The sequence below is a fragment of the Montipora foliosa genome, chromosome 8 (assembly GCF_036669935.1).
Source record: "Montipora foliosa isolate CH-2021 chromosome 8, ASM3666993v2, whole genome shotgun sequence".
In the NCBI taxonomy this organism is placed as follows: Eukaryota; Metazoa; Cnidaria; class Anthozoa; order Scleractinia; family Acroporidae; genus Montipora; species Montipora foliosa.
In genome coordinates, this window is record NC_090876.1 from 26,302,374 (window position 1) to 26,324,873 (window position 22,500).

At 44.4% G+C, this 22,500-nt stretch overlaps 1 protein-coding gene across 1 annotated transcript in view; it reads right to left on the bottom strand.

Annotated features, from left to right (window-relative positions):
* Window positions 1-19,313: 19,313 nt before the first annotated feature.
* The window catches only part of LOC138013112 (26S proteasome complex subunit SEM1-like), a 51,858-nt gene continuing 48,671 nt past the window's right edge, over window positions 19,314-22,500 (bottom strand). The window contains exon 3 of the mRNA XM_068860082.1: window positions 19,314-19,482. Within this exon, the coding sequence (XP_068716183.1) occupies window positions 19,425-19,482 (58 nt within the window). The 3' untranslated portion in view covers window positions 19,314-19,424. The remainder of the gene's footprint in view (window positions 19,483-22,500) is intronic.

Consider the following 22,500-nt stretch of genomic DNA (forward strand, 5'->3'; position numbering starts at 1 on the left):
GGAACATTACAATTATATACAAGAGGTTGCCAATCAGCACTCTAGTGGTGTACCACCATTCGTGGTAGAGCCGCCACCATTGTGGTTCCGATCAAGCCCATCTCCACCAGATCCATTCCATTTTCTAAGACCAAGGCTTATTCTTTGGGACCCTATTTGTCAAGGGACATTAAGCGGTGGAATTATTGCATGCCCTCGATGTTGGGATGCTGAAACTTTTCTCCGACCTGCTCACTGGAGAGATGGTAGGAATGGCCATAATGCTCCAAGGCTGCTGTTTACAGGAGGAGGAGTCACTTACTTGGTTAGTTGTGTTTATAGTCGTAAAATCGGCATGTAATTCTAGCGCATGATGATTCGATTCTCAACCTTTTTCCTTGTAAAGGACGTTTGCCATTTCTACTCAGCCATATCAAGGGGATAACAAAAGAGCTATACAAAACTATCGTGCTGAGGAGCAATGCGGGTTTAAAGATTGAACAAATTGAAACTCTGATTGCCGATCAACAGCTAGAATATTTTGAGCTAAGACGCGAAATGTTTGATCAAGAACTGAAACAATTTTGTGAAGTAATCAAGATTCCCTTAGCTGAACTATATATTGCACAGTTCCCCGCATGCATGCCTGAAGAACTTAAAGCTCCAAGCAACGATTTCATATGTCAGTGCATAATCTACGATTACCAGGGGAAGGAAATTCTTTATACGCAATGCATGGCGCAATCTACTGCAACCTGGTTTTCTTGTGACCGTACGTTCAAAGTGGCAGCCAATATAGGATTATTACGACCATCTGACAGGAAATGGGAGAGGCAGTACGATTCGATGTTCGCAGTCCTAAATGAAGATGGAATAGTTTTGGCATGGCAACTAACAAAATGAACTGCTTTTGAAAATGTTAAAGATCTCCTTACTAACTTAAAACAGAGATTTGATCAGCAAAAAAGAAATGTTAAGCTATGTGTCATTGATAATTGCTGCTCCTAGAGAGGAAAAATCCAACAGGGTTTTGGCTCTGAAATGAAAGTAAAGTTGGACTTGTTTTATGGAGTGCAAAGAGTTGTTAGGTGTATACCAAAGAGACACCCATTTGCCTATCGTTGTTGTCAAGCTTTCAGGCTCGTAGTGCGTGACCCTTCAGATTCTGGAGAAAGGCGTGTTTTGCCAACCCCATCCAAAAATGATATACTTGGAAACATAGCCAAGTTCTTGAACATTTCGAAAGACATTTCGTTTGGTGATCAGGCAGTCCTTCCAGCTGCTGCTGTTCGAGAAATTAAAAAACTAGAGAAGCATGTAGATAAAGGTTGTCTTTGCAATATACCTGTCAGATGTGGAAGTGAACGTAATGAAAACTCGCACAAGTTTATCCAAAAGCCAGCATCTAAAGGGCGTATTGGAGTTCTTTTAGCATTCGCGCTTTTGTCTTCATTTCTTTACAAGTGGAATCAGTGAAAAACAAAAACTACGGAGCAAACAAATAAAGGATAAAGTTCTCCCTCCAATTACTGCAAGAAAGGCTGAGCTTTTAAACTGTACGACTGCTGTAACAAAGGAAAACTTTGGAATTGGAATTTCACATGCAGAAAAAGACAAAGGATTCCCCCTTCCAGTTGCTTATGAACACTGCTCAGACTCTTTGGGTGAATTGAAAGACATAATGGGAAGACGTAAAGATAGCAGAGTAACAATAACTCTCAAAAAAGAAACGATCGTTTTCAATTTACAAAACATGTTTCGACATACTCATGTCATCTTCAGTTGCAAATGAGCTTTTCAACGGTTGTACATTTGAATTTATGTTAAGATATGTTGCAAAATTACATGTCAGAACTTGCGTACAATTTAAATATGAAGTGTGAAATGCGCAGAAAACAAAAATAGCGCACATAGCAATAAAATAAAAGACAAAAGAACAACGTAATTAAAAAGAAAGAGACAAATCTAAATGCCTCAACTGCTGATTAAGGATGGGATTTTCCCACTTAATGTGCAATGCCTCTTTGATCTTAATTTGGAATTTTGAGGCGGCAGAATCAAAAGAGCGTGAAACATTCTGTGTTACAAGAGTCATGACAGGCCCTAGATGACTGCAGGTGTCTGTAAACATGCGAAGACTTGTCCGACAAGAGATGCTCACGAGCACGCGTACGTAGGTGGCGAGTGGTCTCGCCAATGTAGCTGGCATTACAGCCAGCACACGAGAATTTATAAACGACACGCGAACGTAGACCTTGCGGTACTGAATCTTTCACGCTGAACATGTTTCTAAGTTTAAATGTACTAAAGACCAACTTAATATCTAAATCAGCTTTGCAATAGTGTTTGAGTAGTTGTCTTAACTTGGTCTGGGCGATTTCAGAAAACCGGCCAACATAAGGGAGTTTATAGAAGTGCGTAGAAGTTTTCCCGGAGTTGGATGAGGCGTCCCGCCCAGTCAGAGGAGAACTCATTTCCTTAGAAAGATACCTGTGGATAATCTTGTCGATCACCCACGACGGAAAACAATTTTTACGTAGTAAGAAAATAAGCTTCTTGACGTCCAGATGAAAACCAACCCAGGAATTGTTGATCTTATATACTCTGTCTAGTAATGTTCTGGCTAGACCCAGTTTGTAATTCAAAGGGGCGAAGCTGAAATAATTAGTAAGAAGACCAGTAAATGTTTTCTTGCGATATACACTAGTAACAATAGATGGATGACCGTTGTCTAGCAATATGTCTAGAAAAGATAATTTCTTATTGATTTCCGTTTCCATTGTGAAACGGATACTTGGGTGCCTTGCGTTGATATAATCAAAGAACAAGAGCGCATCATCTTCGTTATTGAACAAACAAAAGGTGTCATCAACATAGCGTCTATAGAACAAAACTTGGGAGGATGAGAAATTATCTAACCAGTTTTTTTCATGGTGTCCCATAAAAAGGTTTGCGAGGACTGGAGCAAGGGGGGAACCCATGGCAACCCCATGGGAAGAGCTTTTCATGACAGAGATGAAACATGTACAGGTGATTCTACTAATGAAAGTGAGGATGAGAGCTGTACTTTAAGAGACATTGAGAGTGAAGCTTTTACTATTGCCCTTAATTTATATTACCTACCTGACAAAGCACTTATCTGAAAGTGTGAGCAGTGCAGTGAATACCAATCACTACCACTTAATGGCAACCAATGCATTATTTTGTTTTGGAAAAATGTTGTCCAAAAACACAGCCAGTACATCCACTGAGCTTGAAGAATTGCTTCATAGCTACAGGTTTGCAAAGGTACAAGCTGCCCCTGATGGTGATTGTCTATTTGCAAGTGTCTTATTTCAACTTAAGCAAATGCTTTCAGCTGGAAAGAGTGACCTGGCAAAACACTTACAGGTGCTTGGATTTAACATAATGGAAATGAGGGATGACAAGGCTGCTATAGCTGCATAAAGGGCTTTGATGGTGGCTGAAATGCTTGAGAATAGAGTGGCGTATGAAGGGTATTTAAGCAATGAAAGTGTTGAATATGAACAACAAGTGAGAGAATTTCAGAAGCTAGGTGTCTACAGTGGGGAAGTTGGCAATTTGATGGCTCTGTCTTTGTCAAATGTACTTAGCGCCAGCAATAAAGACAGCCGACACGATGATAGCGAACAACAAACACTTTACTAAGTACAACAAGGTCGCAACTCGATGGCGAACTCAAAACAAGAAAAGCCACGAGGGGACGCGCGTGATACACGTGCGCGGCTGACAATAACCGCTGGCGCAACTTCTTCTTCTTCTTCTTCTTGAACGAAAGAAAACTAACGTGGGAAAGTATAACAGGAACTGAATGTAAATGAAATGTAACGAAAAGTTGGTAACAGATCGCAACCGTTCTTAATAGTACTTGGTCAAACGCGCCAATTCTGAAATAACTGTGAGCTAACAACACTAGTTGAGAATGTACTCCTGTAAGTATGCTGGGAGCCGGCGTGCCCGTTGGGGTCTTGGTTCACATGAACTTGAAACAGGAACACGATCAGTTTCAAGGGGGGTCGAGTCTTCCTGCTGTTCGGCCTGGTCCGGGGTGGAGTCTGGAGGATCTGGGTCGGGCGGACGTAACAGGTGTGGTGGGGCAGAGGGCTCTTGATAAGGCTGCGGCTGCTCAGGAATCTCCACACATTCGTCTTCGTCAAGTGTAGGGACGACAGACTGGTACAATGGTGGTGGGAGGGTATGTGGTACAGTGTAGCACTCGGCTAGCTTCACCTTGTAAGATGTAGCCCTGAGTTGTGAGCCAGAGAACTTCTTAATGAAACACCGAAATTCGCCGTCGATGCTAAGAATGATATAGCGATCACGGGCGCGAGACTTATCTCGGTCAGACTTCACATACACCAAGTCTCCAACCTGCAAGGGGCAAACGGGAGCTTGTGGGCGGTAGCCACCTTTGGCCACTTCGCTGAAAGGATGGTTGGTTTGGCGAGCTTGGTGCTTGGCTACAATGTGGTGTAGGTCATTGACGGGTATCTGCTCGTTGGTGAACTGGTTGCGCTGTGTCCAAAGCTCCCGTGAGGGCAGGCCTTGGCTGCGGAGTCGCGAGTTCAGGCGGGCAGTGGCAATAGCAAGGCCGAGTTCGGTAACAGGGCCTCCGCCATGCTCCTGATGTAACAGCTCTTCTTCTAGTTCCAGCATAGCTAGTTCGGCAACCGGATTTTTGTTGGAGTTTTTGATGCGACCAACTTCGACTGAGATGCCAAGATGCTGTAAAGCATGTGTGGTTTTCAGTGAGACAAATCCCGATGCAGGGTCGACCCGAATGACACCTTGAGGTCCATCGAGGGGGTGTAGACCCAAAACTAATCGGGCGAGGGCATCACGAAGTGTGCTGCTCCTTTCGTCGGGTACAAGGCATGATGCGTGTAGGAGGTGGTACATTCTCTCAAAAGGAGGATGAATTGACGGCTGCGTCTAATGATATTGGCGGCAAATGACACGACTTCAGGTGGATCTTCCGATGATTGGCTGGCAAGGGAGGGAGGGAACTTCTTGAGTGAGGCACAAGTGTGGCAAGAGTCTGATACTCAAGTGATAACAGCACTCATATCCATGGCGAAGAAGTGACGCTGCATCACCATTTGGAGTTGGTTCTTAGAAGGGTGGTCAAGCTTGATGTGAATAGCAGTAAGTAGGCCGTCAAGTACGGAACGAGGTACCACGATCAACTCAATAGGGCGGGAGAGTGGTTTTTGACGCTGGACGACGAGTAGGCCGTCCTTGGAAATGGAAGTGACGTTAAGATAGCGCTTTACGTCTCTGATGTTGGTCAGTTTCTTGGAAGGGCGGGTGCCCTGTTTCAAGTGAGCATAGACACGCCATAGATCGGGGCACTCATGTTGAACACTGAACCATGCGGGTCTGCCAGTGAAGGGTAGGCGCTTGGTGTTCTCCAGCACTTCTTGAGTGGAGATACCACGGACGACTGAAGTTTTTGTTTCATGAACGAAAGAGCAAATTTGACACTGGGGTTCGTTACAGTCTGGAGCATTACGACTGGCAAAGTCGGAGGGTAAATTGGCGGTGCCGGCAAGATGTTGGAGGCTACCTTGGTATCTACTGACTGTGGTCAAGAAGGAGGTAACCCGTGGACTGGCGGAAAATTCACTTCGGCAAAGTTTGTTCAAGGCCTGGACACAGGGCTGGCTGTCAGTCAAGACGCAAGCACGGTGCTTGGATTGAATGATGAAGGGGCTAAAGTGCTTTACAGCAGCGGCGATAAACAAGGCTTCGACCTCACATGACCGCGTTTGGTTACTGAGCCATCAATCACAATCTAAAGCTGGTCGGAGGCACGAGGGAGGACGATAGACTTGTGCGAGTTGAGGGCATCTTGTGCAGCGGTGAATCTTTGGCGAAGGCATTCGTCCCACTTAACGTGGTCGTGAGATTGCAGATTGGCCAAGGCTGACTCGAGTGGGTCCACAAGTCGAGAGCAGTGAGGGAAGACACGGCTAAGGACTTTGTAGGCGCCGATAAAGGAACGTAAACCTTTGACAGACTCTGGAGGGCGGCAGGTTGCGAGTGCTGTGATGCGGTGGGGGCTTGCAGATAAGGAGCCTTGTGACCAGATCCAACCCAAGATAGTGGTTGTTTTGGGGCATATGACAGTCTTACGTGCAGACAGTCGTAGATTACATTTGGTAAGGGCGTCAAGTATACGAGACCAGTTAGTGAGGAGCTCTTGTGGGGTGTCACCGTCACAATAAAGATCGTCGGCAAGTTTTGCAGCGCATCCCTCTTGGAGGAAGTCACCAAGAACGCGACACATTAATTCCTCTAATGCAGTCTCTGAACAAGGCATTCCCATGGCTGACCTGGTATACACTCTAATGCCGCGAAACGGAGTGGCCACACCGCAGTATTTCATGGAGGCCCTTGATAGTGGTATCTGGTAAAAGGCACGGGTGAGGTCAGACTTGATGATGTACTTCCAAGGGGCGATGGTGGGGACAGTAGAGTCGACATCAGGCATCAGCGAGGGTTGTGGTTTGCTGAAACGACCAACGTCCGTGAAGGCTGTAACAAGACGAAATCCACCCGAACGTTTTTTGATGAGGAATGACGGGTTGAGGTACTCAACGGTGACTCCAATGTCCTCTGGACGTCGGAAGACCTGACATTGCTCCAACTCATCAAATTGTTGCTGTAACTCGACCAGCTTGTCACGGGAATATTGGGGAACGCGGACTTTGCGTTGAGGAGGTTGCACAGGTCCCATGTTGACAGAAGCTTGGACAGGACCAGCTTTGCCGTTGTATCCGACAATGGTAGGATTGAAGACTTCATCGTGGGTCTGGAGCACTTGGCGGAACTGGCTGCGGATGGTGTCAGGTAAGATGTTGTCGGGGTCAAGTGTGACGGCATCCGAGAAGAATTCAGACTGTGGTGAGTTGCTTCCGCCAGGGTGGGGAGGTGATGGGTGCGATCCGTCAGGGGGAGATGAGGGAACCACGGTTGTGGTGTGGCGAGGTGTTCGTGGCGTCGCACTGTCCTTGGTTCAGTAGTGTTGTTGAGTATACGAACTCTATTAGCCACTGCTTCTACAATGTGGGGCTGAGGCCAGAGCTGTGAAACTTTGGAGCTGTTATTAGATGGTGCATCGGTACGGGCTTCTATGGCTAAAGTGCAGTCAGGATCTAAGTTGGGAGGTATGTCCAGCTCAAGATATTCCCCCGGAAGGATAACTGTGGTAGGGGCTGAAGAGCGTAACACATAAGACTGGGTGCGACGGACGGCGTGAGCCTGGGAGCTGGCATTTGACTCGGGATTGTAGGCGAGTATCTCGGAGCCTTGGATAAGAACCTGTCCCTTTGCCGGGCGAACAGATATGTCATTGGTGATCATGAATGGGGTTCCAGCTAAGGCATCGACATCCAAATCTTCTACCACTAGGGCATCAAGGGTCAGGCGTATGTCAGCTCGTGAAAGGGTGAGGTGGGTCTCGCCGACAACGACGAGCGGCGTAACTCCATCTGCTTGTAAGGCCTGTTGGGATGTTTTGACAATGGGAGCATCTATGCTACGGGCGACCGAGGCCTTGATCATGCTGGTTTCGGCACCGGTGTCCAAGGTTAGTTTGAGCGGGTGGTGACGGTAGAAGGCATTGAAATGGGGGGATTGCTTTGCGCTTACGTGGCGAGACACGATCCTGGCCGTGGAATGGAGAGGAGAAGCAACGTCCTCTGTCTCGGGTGAACAAAAGAAAGCGGAGTCAGTGGGATCATCTTCATCGTCGAGGCTACTTATGAGAAGTGCTTTGGCGAGGAAAGCGCAGTCTTCAGCAGGTAGGTAAGTGCACTGACTTAAGAAGTGACGATCGTTACGGCCGGCCTGCTTGCACAAGGGGAAAGACTTGACTTGTGGTTTAGTGCGTGGTTTTTGGGGGCTATTGTAACTAGGACTCCTCGCAGAAGGCTGTCTGAACTTCGACGCCGTTGAACGCAAGATTTTAGCGTCGGCATTGTTACTAATCTCTTCCAAGAGGGAATCCAATCCTTGAGAAATTTCAGGCTTGAGAGATGCGAGAGACTTCGACCTGAGCTCTGTGCCGTAGCGTTGTTTGACGAGACTGGGGAGGTCACGGTAGACTAATCTCAGCCAAGTAAGTACAACAAGATTTTCTAGAGTGGGAGACATTTCCTCGTCAGAGTCTGGGACCTCACCATGGTGCTAGATATTGCCATTTGCCGACAACAAATTATCTTCGATAAATGACATTAGACGTTGATAGACATCCTCGGGGCGTTCAGCAGGGGCAAGTGTGATGTTGTTGAAGTCGAGGAAGTGGGCACCAGTTGATTGGAATCCGAAGTGAAGGCGAATCGCTTGCCAGATGGAGTTCATGGAGGTAGAGTTTTTGACGATGGTGTTACGAGAAATTATCGGACAATAGTTCGCAACTTGGCCGAGCATTAATTCAAGATGAGTACACTTTTGTTGTGCTGTTCTGCGGGAAGCTGGAGGCACGGTTTCGGTATCGTCCTGTCGCAACCATGTCGCGCCATCGGCGAGAAAGCCAGCGAAATTACGATCGAGGGAAAGAATGTATTGACGATTTTGTCTCCAGGCTTCAAACGACGTTATCGTTTCCTGTTTGGTGAGGGACCACTGCTTGGGTGCTCTTGGATTCATTTTGTACTCTTGGCTGAATAAACTAAAGATTAAATGTGTACTTAGCTGTAGTCTTCGTGAGTGTTGTTGACACAGCTATCGGCTAAGCAGTTTCGCTAGTTCTTCGTTTGGGAATCGGTCGACGATCCGTTATGGGCTGGCTTTCTCTTAGTACGAGAAGAGGGTAAGATCCGCTGCCACCACGCCAGTAATAAAGACAGCCGACACGATAATAGCGAACAACAAACACTTTACTAAGTACGACAAGGTCGCAACTCGATGGCGAACTCAAAACAAGAAAAGCCACGAGGGGACGCGCGTGATACACGTGCGCGGCTGACAATAACCGCTGGCGTAGAATAAACATCGTCCTATTAACATCAATGGTCAACTTCCCTGTCATCCCGGTAACACCTCGAGGAAATGTTTGCAAAGATAAGACTTTGTACTTTGCATTTTCACATTTTGGTAGTTGACACTATGATCCAGTTGTGGAAGATGTAATAAATGCCCAAGATAATGATCAGCCAATGCAAAGCATTCCCAGTTTTTAGAAAGAAAGGGCAAAGGGCTGTGGCTGTGGTTGAGGTGCGAGTAGTAATAAGTCCCATCCAGGAGGGAGGTCTGCAAAGAAATTGTGTTTTCAAGAGCCTGGGGAACGTCAAATTTTATGTCCCTGTTACAGGGCCTATAAGACATGTACAGAGTTGTGCAGATGTTTTAATTGTTGCAACACAATTGGTAAAAGGCCAGAATCTAGTCACAAAAAAAAAAGCCAGGTTCGAAAGCGTTTGAAGCATGAACTGCAAAAAGTAGAGATCAATAATTTGACATTCATGCAGAACAAAGGAGAAACACCAGTAGACCCTAAGTGGACTAAGTTTGAACCCATTCTTCTTGAAGTTGTTTTTGACAGGTTGATTGAAAGAATTGGAGATGCAACAGATGAAGATGTCAGTAAAGTTTTCAACAGCATTGCATCCACTGCTGAGTCAGTCAGTGAAGTAGGCCTGCTGATATCCCGTAAAGAAGACGCTGCAGTGATTAAGAAGATAAAATCTATCAAACAACAAGCAGAACTGTTCAGGCAATTTTACTTAAACCAAGTGGAATTGAATTTTAGCAACATTTGAGATAATATATTGAACATGACAGTGTGTTTCGTCCTGGGATATCCAACACCCAGAAGAGAGTTGAAAAATTTACATGAAGCAGAGTTATTTAAGAGATGAAATACCAGTTGTTGGGTATTTTGAGGAAACACTCCCTTGAGTGCCTTGTCAAACTACCATTAAAATTAATTATAAGGAAATGATGACACTCCCAAAAGCTGTACTAATTAAGATCAGGTACCTCATGAACTATTGGTATTAATGACTTGAGAACATTGTTTCAATCTTAAAACAAATTTCAAGCAAGATAGATGTTTTGTTTTGTTTTTGTTAGTAAATCTGCCAGAAGAGAACATTGTTATCCATTTGAAGAAATGAGATGCTAAGACAATGCCTGAAATTGAAGACTGAGTTCTCAGAAGAGGACTGGAGGACTAGAATCAACTGGCATTTAAGGAGGGTCTTCTTAGCTACCACTCCATTGTTATAATACCGTTAAGATGCAAAATTATAGCTTTTCTTCAATAGATTTGCTGCTTTTTCATTCTTGTGCCCGATTTGCGACTGGCACTAATTTCACATGTCCAATGCGCATTTTTTAAAACTAAAAAAAATTCTCACTGCAAAATAATATCCTTAGCAATCAACAAGCCTGAATCTGTAGTTAAGGGGCCCCCTTAAGGTTTTGTCTAACAACCCTAAAATGCTATATCTGCATTGTAGTCATTTGATTTGTTTCCTTGTTGTTAAGTAATTTACGAATGGAAATTATTGTTTGTTGCAACTACCAAGCATACAAGTGTCTGAACATGGCTACTGTTGAATAAAAGTTGTTTGTTATGTCTTAAATCCAAAATTAAATCAGTTAATTATTCCAGAAAAATCCCACAATATCATAGAGGAATTTTACTTCAAATGCTCTGTTAGGCTTTGTCAGACGTCAACAATTTGTGAATAAATTTTTGTACCCTGTCTTGGTCTGGTGGTGATAAATATTAGAATGTGTGATTACAGAAAGTATCCATACCCTTCCCCTCCCCTGGCCCCACGGAAGATTCTCAGGGAGCGTGGGCCTCAAAACAAAACAACCTTACGTGGGGGGATTGGGGGGTATGGATATTTTCTGGAACTATACAATCACTCTACTCATGTACATAAACCCTAGGGTAGGTTGAATTCACCTTTTATTAGCAACAGTGTCGTCTAAAATCCACAACCTTAACAACTCAATTTTTTGTTCGGGGTGGGGAGGAGGCCAGGGTTGGATTAAATGAAATGTAAGGGATATATCTGTGCTTCAAATTTTATAATATTGTGTTGCAGTCTTCCACTGAATTCAAGCTGAGCTTCTAGAACTGAATTGAAAGTGAAACGAGGCTAACACGATTAAGGTGGTATGCAGGAAATATCTAATGCCAATCATGCCAATTGAATCATGCCTGACCATATCTCCATATCTGGAATAGAAACATTAACAACTACTTGAATAAAAAGCTGACCGAGTCACTTGATATTTTTAGCCAACATAAAATCTCATAACAACATCAAAGGGGCACACAGGCGGTGTCCTCATCAGTAAGTGGGACATTGTTGTTCTTTGAAGTCTTAGACCAACACAGCAACTGGCCAACTGTTCAAAAATGATAAAATGGTCAGCTATGGCTCAGCATTTTCCTGTTGTTCTTTCAAGAAGTTTTCAATGTCCAGACCCAAGGGATCTTTCATCAGCAGAGCATCCTTTACGTGATTTTGCAGGTCAAAGTTCTTCCTCAAAAAGGAGGCCTTGTAGCTTGCCATGTTAATCTGATGTTGTTGCAGGTGAGACTCCTGGACTTTAGAGGGCACTTGTTTCAAGAATGCAGACATGGTACTATTCTGAATGAATGCTCCCATTCCTTCTTCTTGTTGGGATGACATAGCAGTAGCTATTTCCTCACAAGTGGGTCGACTCCTAGAATTGTACTTATTTTGGAGTATACGTAGGTTTATAACTGGGCCAGGGTGATCTAGGATTCTTGTCTTAATTGGGGTTGGCTGTGGAGATTGTGCAGTTTTGGTATCAAGAATCTGAGAAAAATGCAATATGTTAAAAACAGTTACACATGTGCACGTTTTCCATGAAAGATAGCGGACAACTGCAAAATGCAATATGTCTGAACAAACAGTAAACAATTTTAAGTGTGGTGGTATCCTTACTGGTAACTCTTGAGAACAAAAGCTGCAACACAAGGCAATTAGCTTTGTAACTCATGCCAGTTGATGTTGGTGCTTATATATATTGTATATTAAACAACTTTGAGGAAACCAACAGACAAAAAATGATGGGATCATAATTTATTAGTGCTCTCTTTTAATGCTTACAAACTTGTAACATGTAGCCTGTGTGGCAGGTGTAGGATTAGGCATTGCATGCTGGGATTCGATAGGTTTGCGTTACTCGATCGAAGTCTCCTTTCTTCTTCGCCTGATACTATATGGTGGCAGCGGTCTTGATCCCTCCAACGCCGTAAAACAGAATGGCAGACCAACCCGGAGATGCTCCTGCAGTTGAAAATCAGCCTCCACCCGTTAATCCGCCTCTACAGCCTGTAAACTCTCTCCCGCTCCCGAACAAGTTCCAAGGAGCAAACAACCCGAATCAAGCAGACATGTGACCCAAATGGCTTCGACATTTTGAGCGCTATCGGATCGCTTCTGGCCTTCAAAACAAATCAAACCAGGAACAGGTTAGAACATTTCTTTATGCAATGGGGGATTGTGCGGATACATCGTCAAAACGTTAAGCATAAACGAAGCAATCGTTCCTTTGACGACGTCAAAACTGCCCTTAATGGCTATTTTGCAGCTCGCCGCAATATTATCGTCGAACGAGCTCGGTTCAATCGACGAAGACAAAACCCCGGTGAATCCGTGGACACCTTTATTCAAGATTTATACCGCCTCGCCGAAAATTGTGATTACTCTGAAAGATGAAATTATAAAAGACAGAATTATTGTTGGAGTCCTCGATGATACACTGTCCGACCGCCTACAAGCTAAATCTGACCTCACTCTCGCGGACGCTGCTCGCATAAGCCGACAAGCCGAAGCAAGAAACCAAACAAACCATTGTCCGTGGGGTAGAAACTCAAAATGAAGTTGACTACGTCAGTCAGCCACGCTATCACAACAAACAACAAGCCACAAACAACCCACCTGCTCGTAACCGAAACGAAGGATACATAAAAGAGCCCTCCAAGAATGACCGTCCCTGTTTTTGGTGTGGACGCCAGAGCCACGACAGGAAGTATTGCCCAGCTAGAGACACTATTTGTAACAACTGCAACAAGAAAGGACATTTTCAGTCTGTCTGTCTCAGCAAGAAACCTTATCCGAGAAAGGTACATGCAGTAGAAGAACAAGAGGAGGAAGACGTACACTTCCTCGGTGAGATCGGCTGTGAGAAGAACTATTGGTCTGCACAAATAGGAGTGAACGGACGTACAACGCGCCTCAAGCTTGGCACGGGGGCAGCAGTGACTGTCCTTAGCGATGATGTCCAGTGGCTGCAAGATGTTGAATTAACCAAGACATCCCAGGTTCTATGCGGTCCTGGAAACACTCGAATGCCTGTGAAAGGTCTGTTCTGTGCAACTCTTAACTACAGACAATCAAAGTTAACTGAGCCTATATATGTGGTGTATTATCAGAAGAGTTCGTTACTCAGCAGGAGAGCTTGTGTCGAACTAGGACTTATAAGACGTGTTGACAAAGATGTCGAAGAGGTGACCACGGGGCCAACAGATTTCAAAGCCGAATTTCCAGCACTCTTCAGCGGACTGGGAAAGCTTAAGACTGAATGCCACATAACACTTCGCCCTGATGCTAAGCCTTTCTGTCTCTACAATCCCACAAAGATCCCCCATCCACTGATTCCAAAGGTAAAACGTCAAATAGAAACAATGCTTCTGAAGGAGTGATCTCGCCTGTAACAGAGCCAACTGAGTGGTGTGCAGGTATCGTCCTTGTCCTTAAACCAAATGGGAGTGTGCGTACCTGTGTTGACCTGACTCACCTTAACAAAGCAGTCCAGCGTAAGATTCATCCAATACCTTCAGTGGATGAGAACCTTGCTAGACTCGGAGACAGTAAGATATTTTCCAAACTTGACGCCAACAGTGGGTTTTGGCAGATTCCCTTGGATGCCAAATCAAAACTGCTCACAACCTTTGTCATCCCATTTGGACGCATTTGTTTCAACAGACTCCCATTTGGTATCAGCTCCGCCCCAGAGATCTTCCAACGCACTATCTTCAAGATACTTGAGGGCTTGGAAGGGACCCTCTGTCAAATGGACGATGTTCTCATTCACGGGGTACACCAGTCGGAACATGATGGACGCGTACGAGCTGTTCTCCACCGCTTACAAGAAGCTGGGTTGACCCTTAATGACAAATGTGAGTTTTCACGATCATCAATCAGATTTCTCGCTCACATCATTGATAGCTCTGTACTCCACGCGGACCCACAGAAGACCACTGCTGTGACCCAATGCCCAGTCCCTTCAGATGTCTCGGGGATACAGCGATTCATGGGAATGGTCAACCACCTTGGAAAATTTATTCCCAACCTGGCTGACCTCAGTGACCCCCTTCGTCAATTATTACGCAAAGACAGTGTTTGGGTTTGGGCTGAACCCCAGCAAAAAGCCTTTGAGCAAATCAAGCAAGCGTTAGTGTCACCGACAGTCCTGGCACATTACAATCCAAACCGTCCAACGATCATTTCAGCGGATGCTTCCAACACAGGAATTGGTGCGGTCTTATTTCAAGTTCAGGATGACGGAGAGCGCCGCCCGGTGTGTTACGCGTCAAGATCTCTCAGTGACACAGAGAAACGTTATGCTGTAATTGAAAAGGAAGCCCTCGCGACAACATGGACTGGTGAGAGGTTCTCTGATTATGTGCTCGGCATCCCTTTCACCCTGGAAACAGACCACAAACCGCTTACTGTACTCCTGAATTCATCAGAGCTCTCAAAGATGCCCCCCCCGTATCCTGTGATACCGCCTGAGACTTATGAGATACAGCTATCAAGTTCAATATGTGCCAGGAAAACATCAAGTTACCGCAGATACAATCTCACGTGCTCCTGCTGGCCTACCAGGGATAGAAGATAAGCTGCTTGTCGAAGAAGTAGAGGCCTTTTCAACTCAGACCACTTTCTATCTCCCAGCCACGCCCAACCGACTACAGCAGATAAGGGATGCGCAGAAGGTAGACGAAGAATGCTCCCTTTTAAGATCGTATTGCCTTCACGGATGGCCCCCTTACTTGCCTCACCAGCCGTTACTGCGCCCATATTGGGAGAACAGAAGCCACCTCAAGATTGTTGATGACTTACTCCTGTACGATGATAGTCATTCCGAGGAGCATGCGACTACAAATCCTCGACTGAAATTCATACTGGTCACCTAGGTCTGACTAAGTGTAGATCCAGGGCACGCACTTCCGTATGGTGGCCGGGACTCTCCACACAAATTGGTGACTTGATCACCCGATGCCACACCTGTGCCAAGGAACAACCAACGCCCAGAGAACCCCTTTTGCCTTCGTCCTTCCCAGGCCGCCCCTGGGAGAGGGTAGCAACAGATCTGTATGATTTTCAAGGAAGAAAATACATCATCGTGGTAGACTATTACTCGAGGGGGTTTGACATCAAAGAACTCTCTGATGAGACTTCTCATTCAGTTATAAAAGCTCTCAGGGAGGTTTTCGCCACACATGGAATCCCAGATGTCATTATGTTGGAGAACGGGCCACAGTATAGCGCAGAGACTTCGACAGTTTGCCGAAACATACCATTTCACACATGTTACTAGTTCGCCAAAATACCCCCAGGCAAACGGCGAAGTCGAAAGAGCCATTCGCACAGCGAAGTCTATGCTGAGGAAAAACGAAGACGTCGCCTGCAAACACAGCTACCAACTCTTCCAACACACTTGCACCCTAATGTGCAGATAAAAGATCGCCAGTTGGTGGAAGAAAAGGAAAGCTTGTATCAATTGAACCCACAGCGCAACTTTAACAGGCGTCACAGAGCAAAGGAACTGCCAACACTTGAACTGGGTGGCCGAGTTTGGATAAGAGATCAAGATCGGTATGGCCTGGTGACAGAGAAAACTGAGAAGCCCCGATCTTAACTTGTCACTACAGAAAGGGGCACACTCCGACGAAACCGTTCTGCCTTAGTAACCGCAGCAAAACCACCTGAAGCCGAACAACACTCAGTTATGCCGGCCTGTGATGTCATCCCTGCCTCACCAGTACCTGCCATTCCTGTATTGCCAGTGCCCAGCACTCCGTCGAGGCCTCAGACTACGCAGGTGCCACCATCCTCACAGACAGCTGCCCCAGTAGCTACTCTAGCAACAACGCTGGATGAGTGCGTACCTCCGCGAAGTCCAAGCCCTGCGGTCCTGACAACACAGTCGGGAAGAGCTGTGAGACCTCCAGAACGCTTGACTCTTTAGTTGAACATTGAACTGTGTGTGCCTCAGTGCTTCACATGAACATTTTGATTTGTTGTTAGTATTCCTGTTGTTGTTCGTTTTGTTATATTTTCATAGCTTTCCCTTTTGAGGGGGGGATGTAGGATTAGGCATTGCATGCTGGGATCGATAGGTCGGCCATCTTGAATAAACCTCGTGCTAGTTTGCGTTACTCGATCGAAGTCTCCTTTCTTCTTCGCCTGATACTATAGCGGGCTCTTGTCAGTGGGGATACACAAGGAAGGGAAAGGGTTCCCTTACCCTCCTGCTATATTATGCAGCAGGCGAAATGCAGGCCAGAAAAATGCAACTCAAACCACTGTTACGCAGTCTAGCGTGACAGCAAAATGAAATTCGCTCACACTCAAACATTATATAAAAAACAAAAAAACAAAGATTTACCTTGTCAATGGCCTTCTTCTAGTTCCTGAAATAGCTCATGAAGTCAATCGCGTATTGTACATAGCGCTTTCCAATGACACTTGGAACGGTTCCATAGGACTGAAAAATTGCCCTGCGTGAGTAAGAGTACAACACGTACAGTAAAACAGCCAGCCGAATAACTTGACGTCGATCCTTGCCAATCTCTGCGTCATCGTTGACCAGAACTCCCTGACGCCATTTGCTGTTCAAAATATTGACAATCTCGTTGTCAAAATCATCGTAAATTGCCAAGGCATCAGCAGAAAATGTGTACCTAACGCCGCTCTTGAGATCTTGGTAGACAGCATCATAAATTTCGTTCAGATCATGCAGATTGGCTTCCTGATGCCTGTGCACATGGGCCTCTGTTTCCTTTCGGGTCATTGCTTTCGGTTTCACGATTGCGTAGAGAAATCTCTGCTCGAAACCGTTTTGGGACTCTACCATGGCTGGATACAAATCAGCTAGAAAGTTTTTCACCTGAATAAATCCTCCAAGCGAAACACAAGTTTCCTGAGTGCTGATTCTCGATGCACTGTTCCCAGTGTTCACAGATATGGAGTCGCCATCGTACAGCCGACAAAGAGTGCCCATTTCTCGCTCCACAATTACGGCTTGGAGAGTTTCATACATTTCATCCTTAACAATTGCGGCTACACCCTTCTGCTGAATCAGATGTTGCCTCAGGCCAGACTCGGTAAATTTATAACATAACTTCTCGTTGTGTTGCTCAACATGCATTAAAGGCTTCTTTACTCCAAATTGGAACGCTTGACTCTTTCCTGAGGATGGAGGTGAAATACAGAGGCTAAAGAAACTGAAATTCTCCGCATAAGGCTCGCTGGCGGACGGTTTTACGAAAGAGCGATGGCCAAGCAACGCTGCGATGCTCGGCAGCACGGCCATCATCATCATTTCTTTTACCACGTTTTGTGCAAGAGAGAAATCCTGTAACCATTCAATGAAATAATCCGGCGCCACTTTGTTCCATGGAATTTCGATTTCGGAGGCGTCTTTGGCGACGGAAACAACTGTTTCATCCGATAATTTTAGCTTTTTCGGAGGAGAAGCCATATTCCTTTGTGAACTGGCGGGAAAAAAATTGTGCTAACCCTGAATGAAAACGAGGTTTGGCGAGAACGTCACGTGTATGACGAGATTAGATCGCGCAAGGTGTGTTCCATTGGCAATGGACTTCCTGGAATATGGATTATGTAGATGTTGCAATTTTCAGTTACATTTTATTCTTCCTTTGGTTTTATTTCATTATCATAAAACAAAGGTAGAATAAAATTTAACTGGGGAAAAAAGTAACTGTAACATAGACATGTGAACATATGGAGATGTGGACGTGTGGACATGCGGACATGTCGACCTGTGGAAGTGTGGACGTGTGGACATGTAGAAGTGTGGACATGTGGACGTGTAAACGTGTGGACAAGTGGACTTGTGGACATGTGGACATGTGCACGTGTGGACATGTGGAAGTGTGGACATGTGGACATGCCGACGTGTGGACCTGTGGACATATGGACGTGTGGACCTGGACAGGTGAACGTGTGTCTTTGCATCGTGTGTAGGAGACGGTAGCATTGCTTGTGGATGGTCGATTGTTATACGGGAACGTTTTGTTTGTGGATCTGGTTCTGTAATTCATGTGCTTTACAATATGATTTGGCTAATTATGCCATGTTACGGAATGAATTTGGTGAAGATCTGATGACGTAGACTGTGATGGTTTACCTACAGAAGCAACCACAACATGACAACAGAGACCACACTTTCCGACAGCACATTCGCAAAAACCTTTCTTAGGAACACTGTCGATGAACAAGACAGTAGCAGTTCGTATGACTTCAGAACAAAAGTTCTTTAATATGCTTGACATGATAAATAACTAACTACCATCTTTGAAAACCTTGTTGGTTTTCATTCGTCTTGAAGAAAACATTCGATGAGCTTTGCGCAATTGTCCTATCATTCCCTATCGTCTATTAGACTGATTTCTCCTGATAACGTCTATTAAAATCTTAGGAAAGAGTTAAGTATTGCATTTCCATGCAGCTGTTGGTAGTGGGATCTCCTATCTCGAAAGGGCTGTCGCCTTAAAGCTCTTCTTGACAGAGATTGTCGAGCAAAGCCGGTCATCTTTAAATGGTAATAATTTTTGAAACAATCAGTTCACTTTTAGTCCCGGATACTATTACCAAGTTCTCCCAAGTTTTTTGTGTTAAGCGATTCAAGACAATCCTCATTTATGATTTTTTTAATGTTGCAAAAACCATTTTGGGCGAGTCTTCGTTCATACTTCCGACGTCTTTTTTCACTTCCGTCCGGCAAAACCGAAAACTAGTGCCAGGCTCCCACCGTATGAAATCAGGCAATAGCCTCTTTGATTCATGTTAAAAACAGATTTTTGGCCTGGAGACGCACTGGAAAGACAGTTAAACAAGCGAAAAGGAAAGTGATCGATAAGAAAGTTTCAATTAAAGGGGACTTTCATAGCCCTTTCTGGTGGCCCGTGAAGAAAACGTGGCAGTCCACAGGGAGCTCTTTCTCAGTCTGTCCGGTTGATCTCACATGTTTTGCCGAAAAAAATGGAATACTAGATCTCCAAGTTCCTTGTTTCTTGAAGTTTAATCCTTTAAGACAATTACATGAATTTCCAAACAACAAACACAAACGTTCTTGTTGTGCAACACTGACAGTTACTGAGCAGATGTTGTGATTCAGGTTTTCATAGGTTCAGGTTGGTCCACTTTGTGTCCTTGCTTTTCCAACTCCACTCTAAAAAAGACACAAACAAACAAACAAAAGAATGTTGTGTAGCGTCAAAATGAAGGCACAAGGCAAGGTTGCTCCATTTAGTGCTCCAACTAAAAAGAAACTAGAGCAATAGACCCTTCCACGGTTTTTGACCGCCATCTTGGCTGGGGGCAAACACGGCTAAATTTACAGCAAGTGTATGGGATTTTGGCCGCCTTTGAACCGCTGTAGCGCCGCTACATTTCATGAAAACAAGACGCTTTTTTAGCGTTTACTCGGAATACCATGTGCCGCAGAAGTAGGGTGATACATTTTGGAAAAGGTAGTTTTTGTGACTACTGCGCATGCGCGTAATCACTATTGCCATCGCGTTAGTTTTCCGAAAATGACTATGTAACACCATTTCATCAGAATACACTTCGGAGCCAATCCGCATACAAAGAGTACCAAAGTTCGGACTCTGCAAACAGTACAATGATTCGCCGATAGTTCGCGAGGACGAACAAAATGTTCGGGTGCCCCGTGTTCACAGATGATGATCTGTGAAGAATACGGTTCTGTAACTTGAAGTGAAATTTTAATTCTTAGAGCAGTTACTTCTCGTAGCTTTCGTATTTTGTTTCTAACCGAGACCGTTTGCGCGTTTAATGAAGCCGCTGAAGGAACGCAAAAGCCCTTAAAGGAAAAACATTACAGCAATATTGATCCCGTTTTAGAGATAAACACAGCTTTGAAGTAGCACGTAATTGTCAAACTATAGATGGTTTCGCAGTGAGATCATCATATTAGCAAGGTCTTCTGAATTGTTATTTATAGGAGGTTAAATATGCCCGAGAAATAAATGTTTTTCCAAGTTTCCAGTTCCGTGACGTCTTTCGTTTCGAAAATACAGTATTTTGAACTTCCTATTTTAAATTGTCACATTAAGCAGTTTACGTGACACCGTGGTACCAAGCTATTTGATTGAAAAAATGTCTATCACTATGAGTCTCAGCAGTTTGAGCCTTTCAAGTACATTAGGAGATGTGTTCATACATATGTTATTTCATGAGCGAAAAGTAAGCGCTTTCATGGCAAAGTGAAGTCCAGATGTTGGAGCACTTTGATCCACCTACATAAAACTCGGTTGTAAAGTTGTGTGAAACGCTTCGACAAATAGCTCAGAAACGATGTACCCCACAGATCTAAGAATTGGAGGGGTGGTTTCTAAGTTTGTTTCCGGCAACATTCCAAGTTATTAGCCTTTTTCATTGAACGTTTCGAATTAATTTTTTTGTTGCGTGACAGTGAATATGATCTATTGCACGTGAGTTTTTCAATGGTCGAGAAACAATCGATATGAAAGCTGTGGTGAATCAATTCCCACAATTCAGCCACCCCTATTCACATAACAGAATATTTTACTTCTTTCCCCTTGTCCATCTCCGCAGTAGTCACATGCGCCTCTCGAGCACCTATTTTTTAATTTGCCAAGTACGAAACAAAACAAGTCAATGATTCTGCAGCTAGTTGCTCATTCATAACAACGCGGATAATGTACCAGTGAAAATCGCTTAATGTTTACAATCGCAAATAAATTCAACAGGTGACATAGCTATAGGGGTAGTACGTCTTGGAACAGGTTGTTGGAATGGAAATGTCTATTTTTACGGGATCTAGTATGTAGCGTGACATCAGAAAAACTGGTTTCACGTGAAAGAAGCCCGCGCGGCAAAGGCGGGTGAATCACAGTGTAGCAATATAGACAACGAGTGAAAAACTATTCTTGTAATTAATATACTTTTTTTTAGGTAAGTGAAAACCGGTATCCAGCTGCAAAGTTTCCAAATGAACAGAGTTGTGAATAACGCGGCCGGTGACCTCCAGCTCCAGATAGCTAACATGCAGATCAAGAAACTGCAGCAATTCATTAAAAGAAAAAAAAATGACATCGGCGGATGATGTTCGTACAAAGATCAGCTGCGGCAGAAAGAAACCAATAATTTTCGGCCATTTAAAACATACCGTTGCTGGAAGTTCTGTACTTTCGATTTCGTCATGTTGTCAACAGGCAGGATTAGAGGAAATATCTTATTCATAACATTTCCAGAAGGCTGAATTCAGCATATTCACGTTTTAGCGTCATTTGCCATCTCGTGGAAGGTACGCTTTCAATCAGCAAACGAAATTAAACGAGTCACACTGAAGCCCCAACGTAGAACCCATATTTGGTTGCTGCACTGCACGTTATAAACTCCGATTTTCATGGAATTCTCTAAGACGTGAGGCGGTTTCAAGTCTCTCGATATCGGAAATCTCCTTCGCGGCTGTGTTCATTTGTTATTGTTGCAGTTGTTTTTTCACAGACGGAGGTCAAATTTATTGCTCAAAGGGGTGTAGTACATTGCTTTTTAGCCAATGAAATCAGCGCCTCGGAATTCTATTGTCTTTTTGCTGCACAGAAAACTAAATTATACCCAGAGTATAACTCGGATACCTTTCAGGTATTCCGAGTAATAATCTCAGTAATAATCTCAGTATAAATGTCTTTTAAAAGACACTATCACTGTGGGAATCGTCTCTTTTTAGCGTCGCTACAGCGATCCAAAGTCGGCCAAAAACCCCATACATTTACTGCACATTTAGTCGTGTTTGCCCCCAACCAAGATGGCGCCAAAAACCGTTGGAGGGTCTATCATCCTGTTGTGATGCTGACATTTCTATCAATCCAGAGTTCAACTTACTATTGTCATAACGTGCTTACACACGTAGCCACACCAGTCCGATGCACTAGAGTGGTTGGTTTATGAATATTCCTTTAAAATACAGTTCTTAACCCTTGAACACCAGTCGACAAATTTACTTGTCAATGGGGAACCCATAAGCGGTCAAATGGTTACTAGATATGTTTCAAAATATTTTCACAACTTCTTGGCAGTTACTTAGAAAACCGAGCCATACAAATTATGACGTACTGACCATTCTACCGTCATTTTCAAGCTCATTTAAGGCCCACCTTCAACCAGCAAGCTTTTCGACCGTTTGTTTTTGCTATGGAAA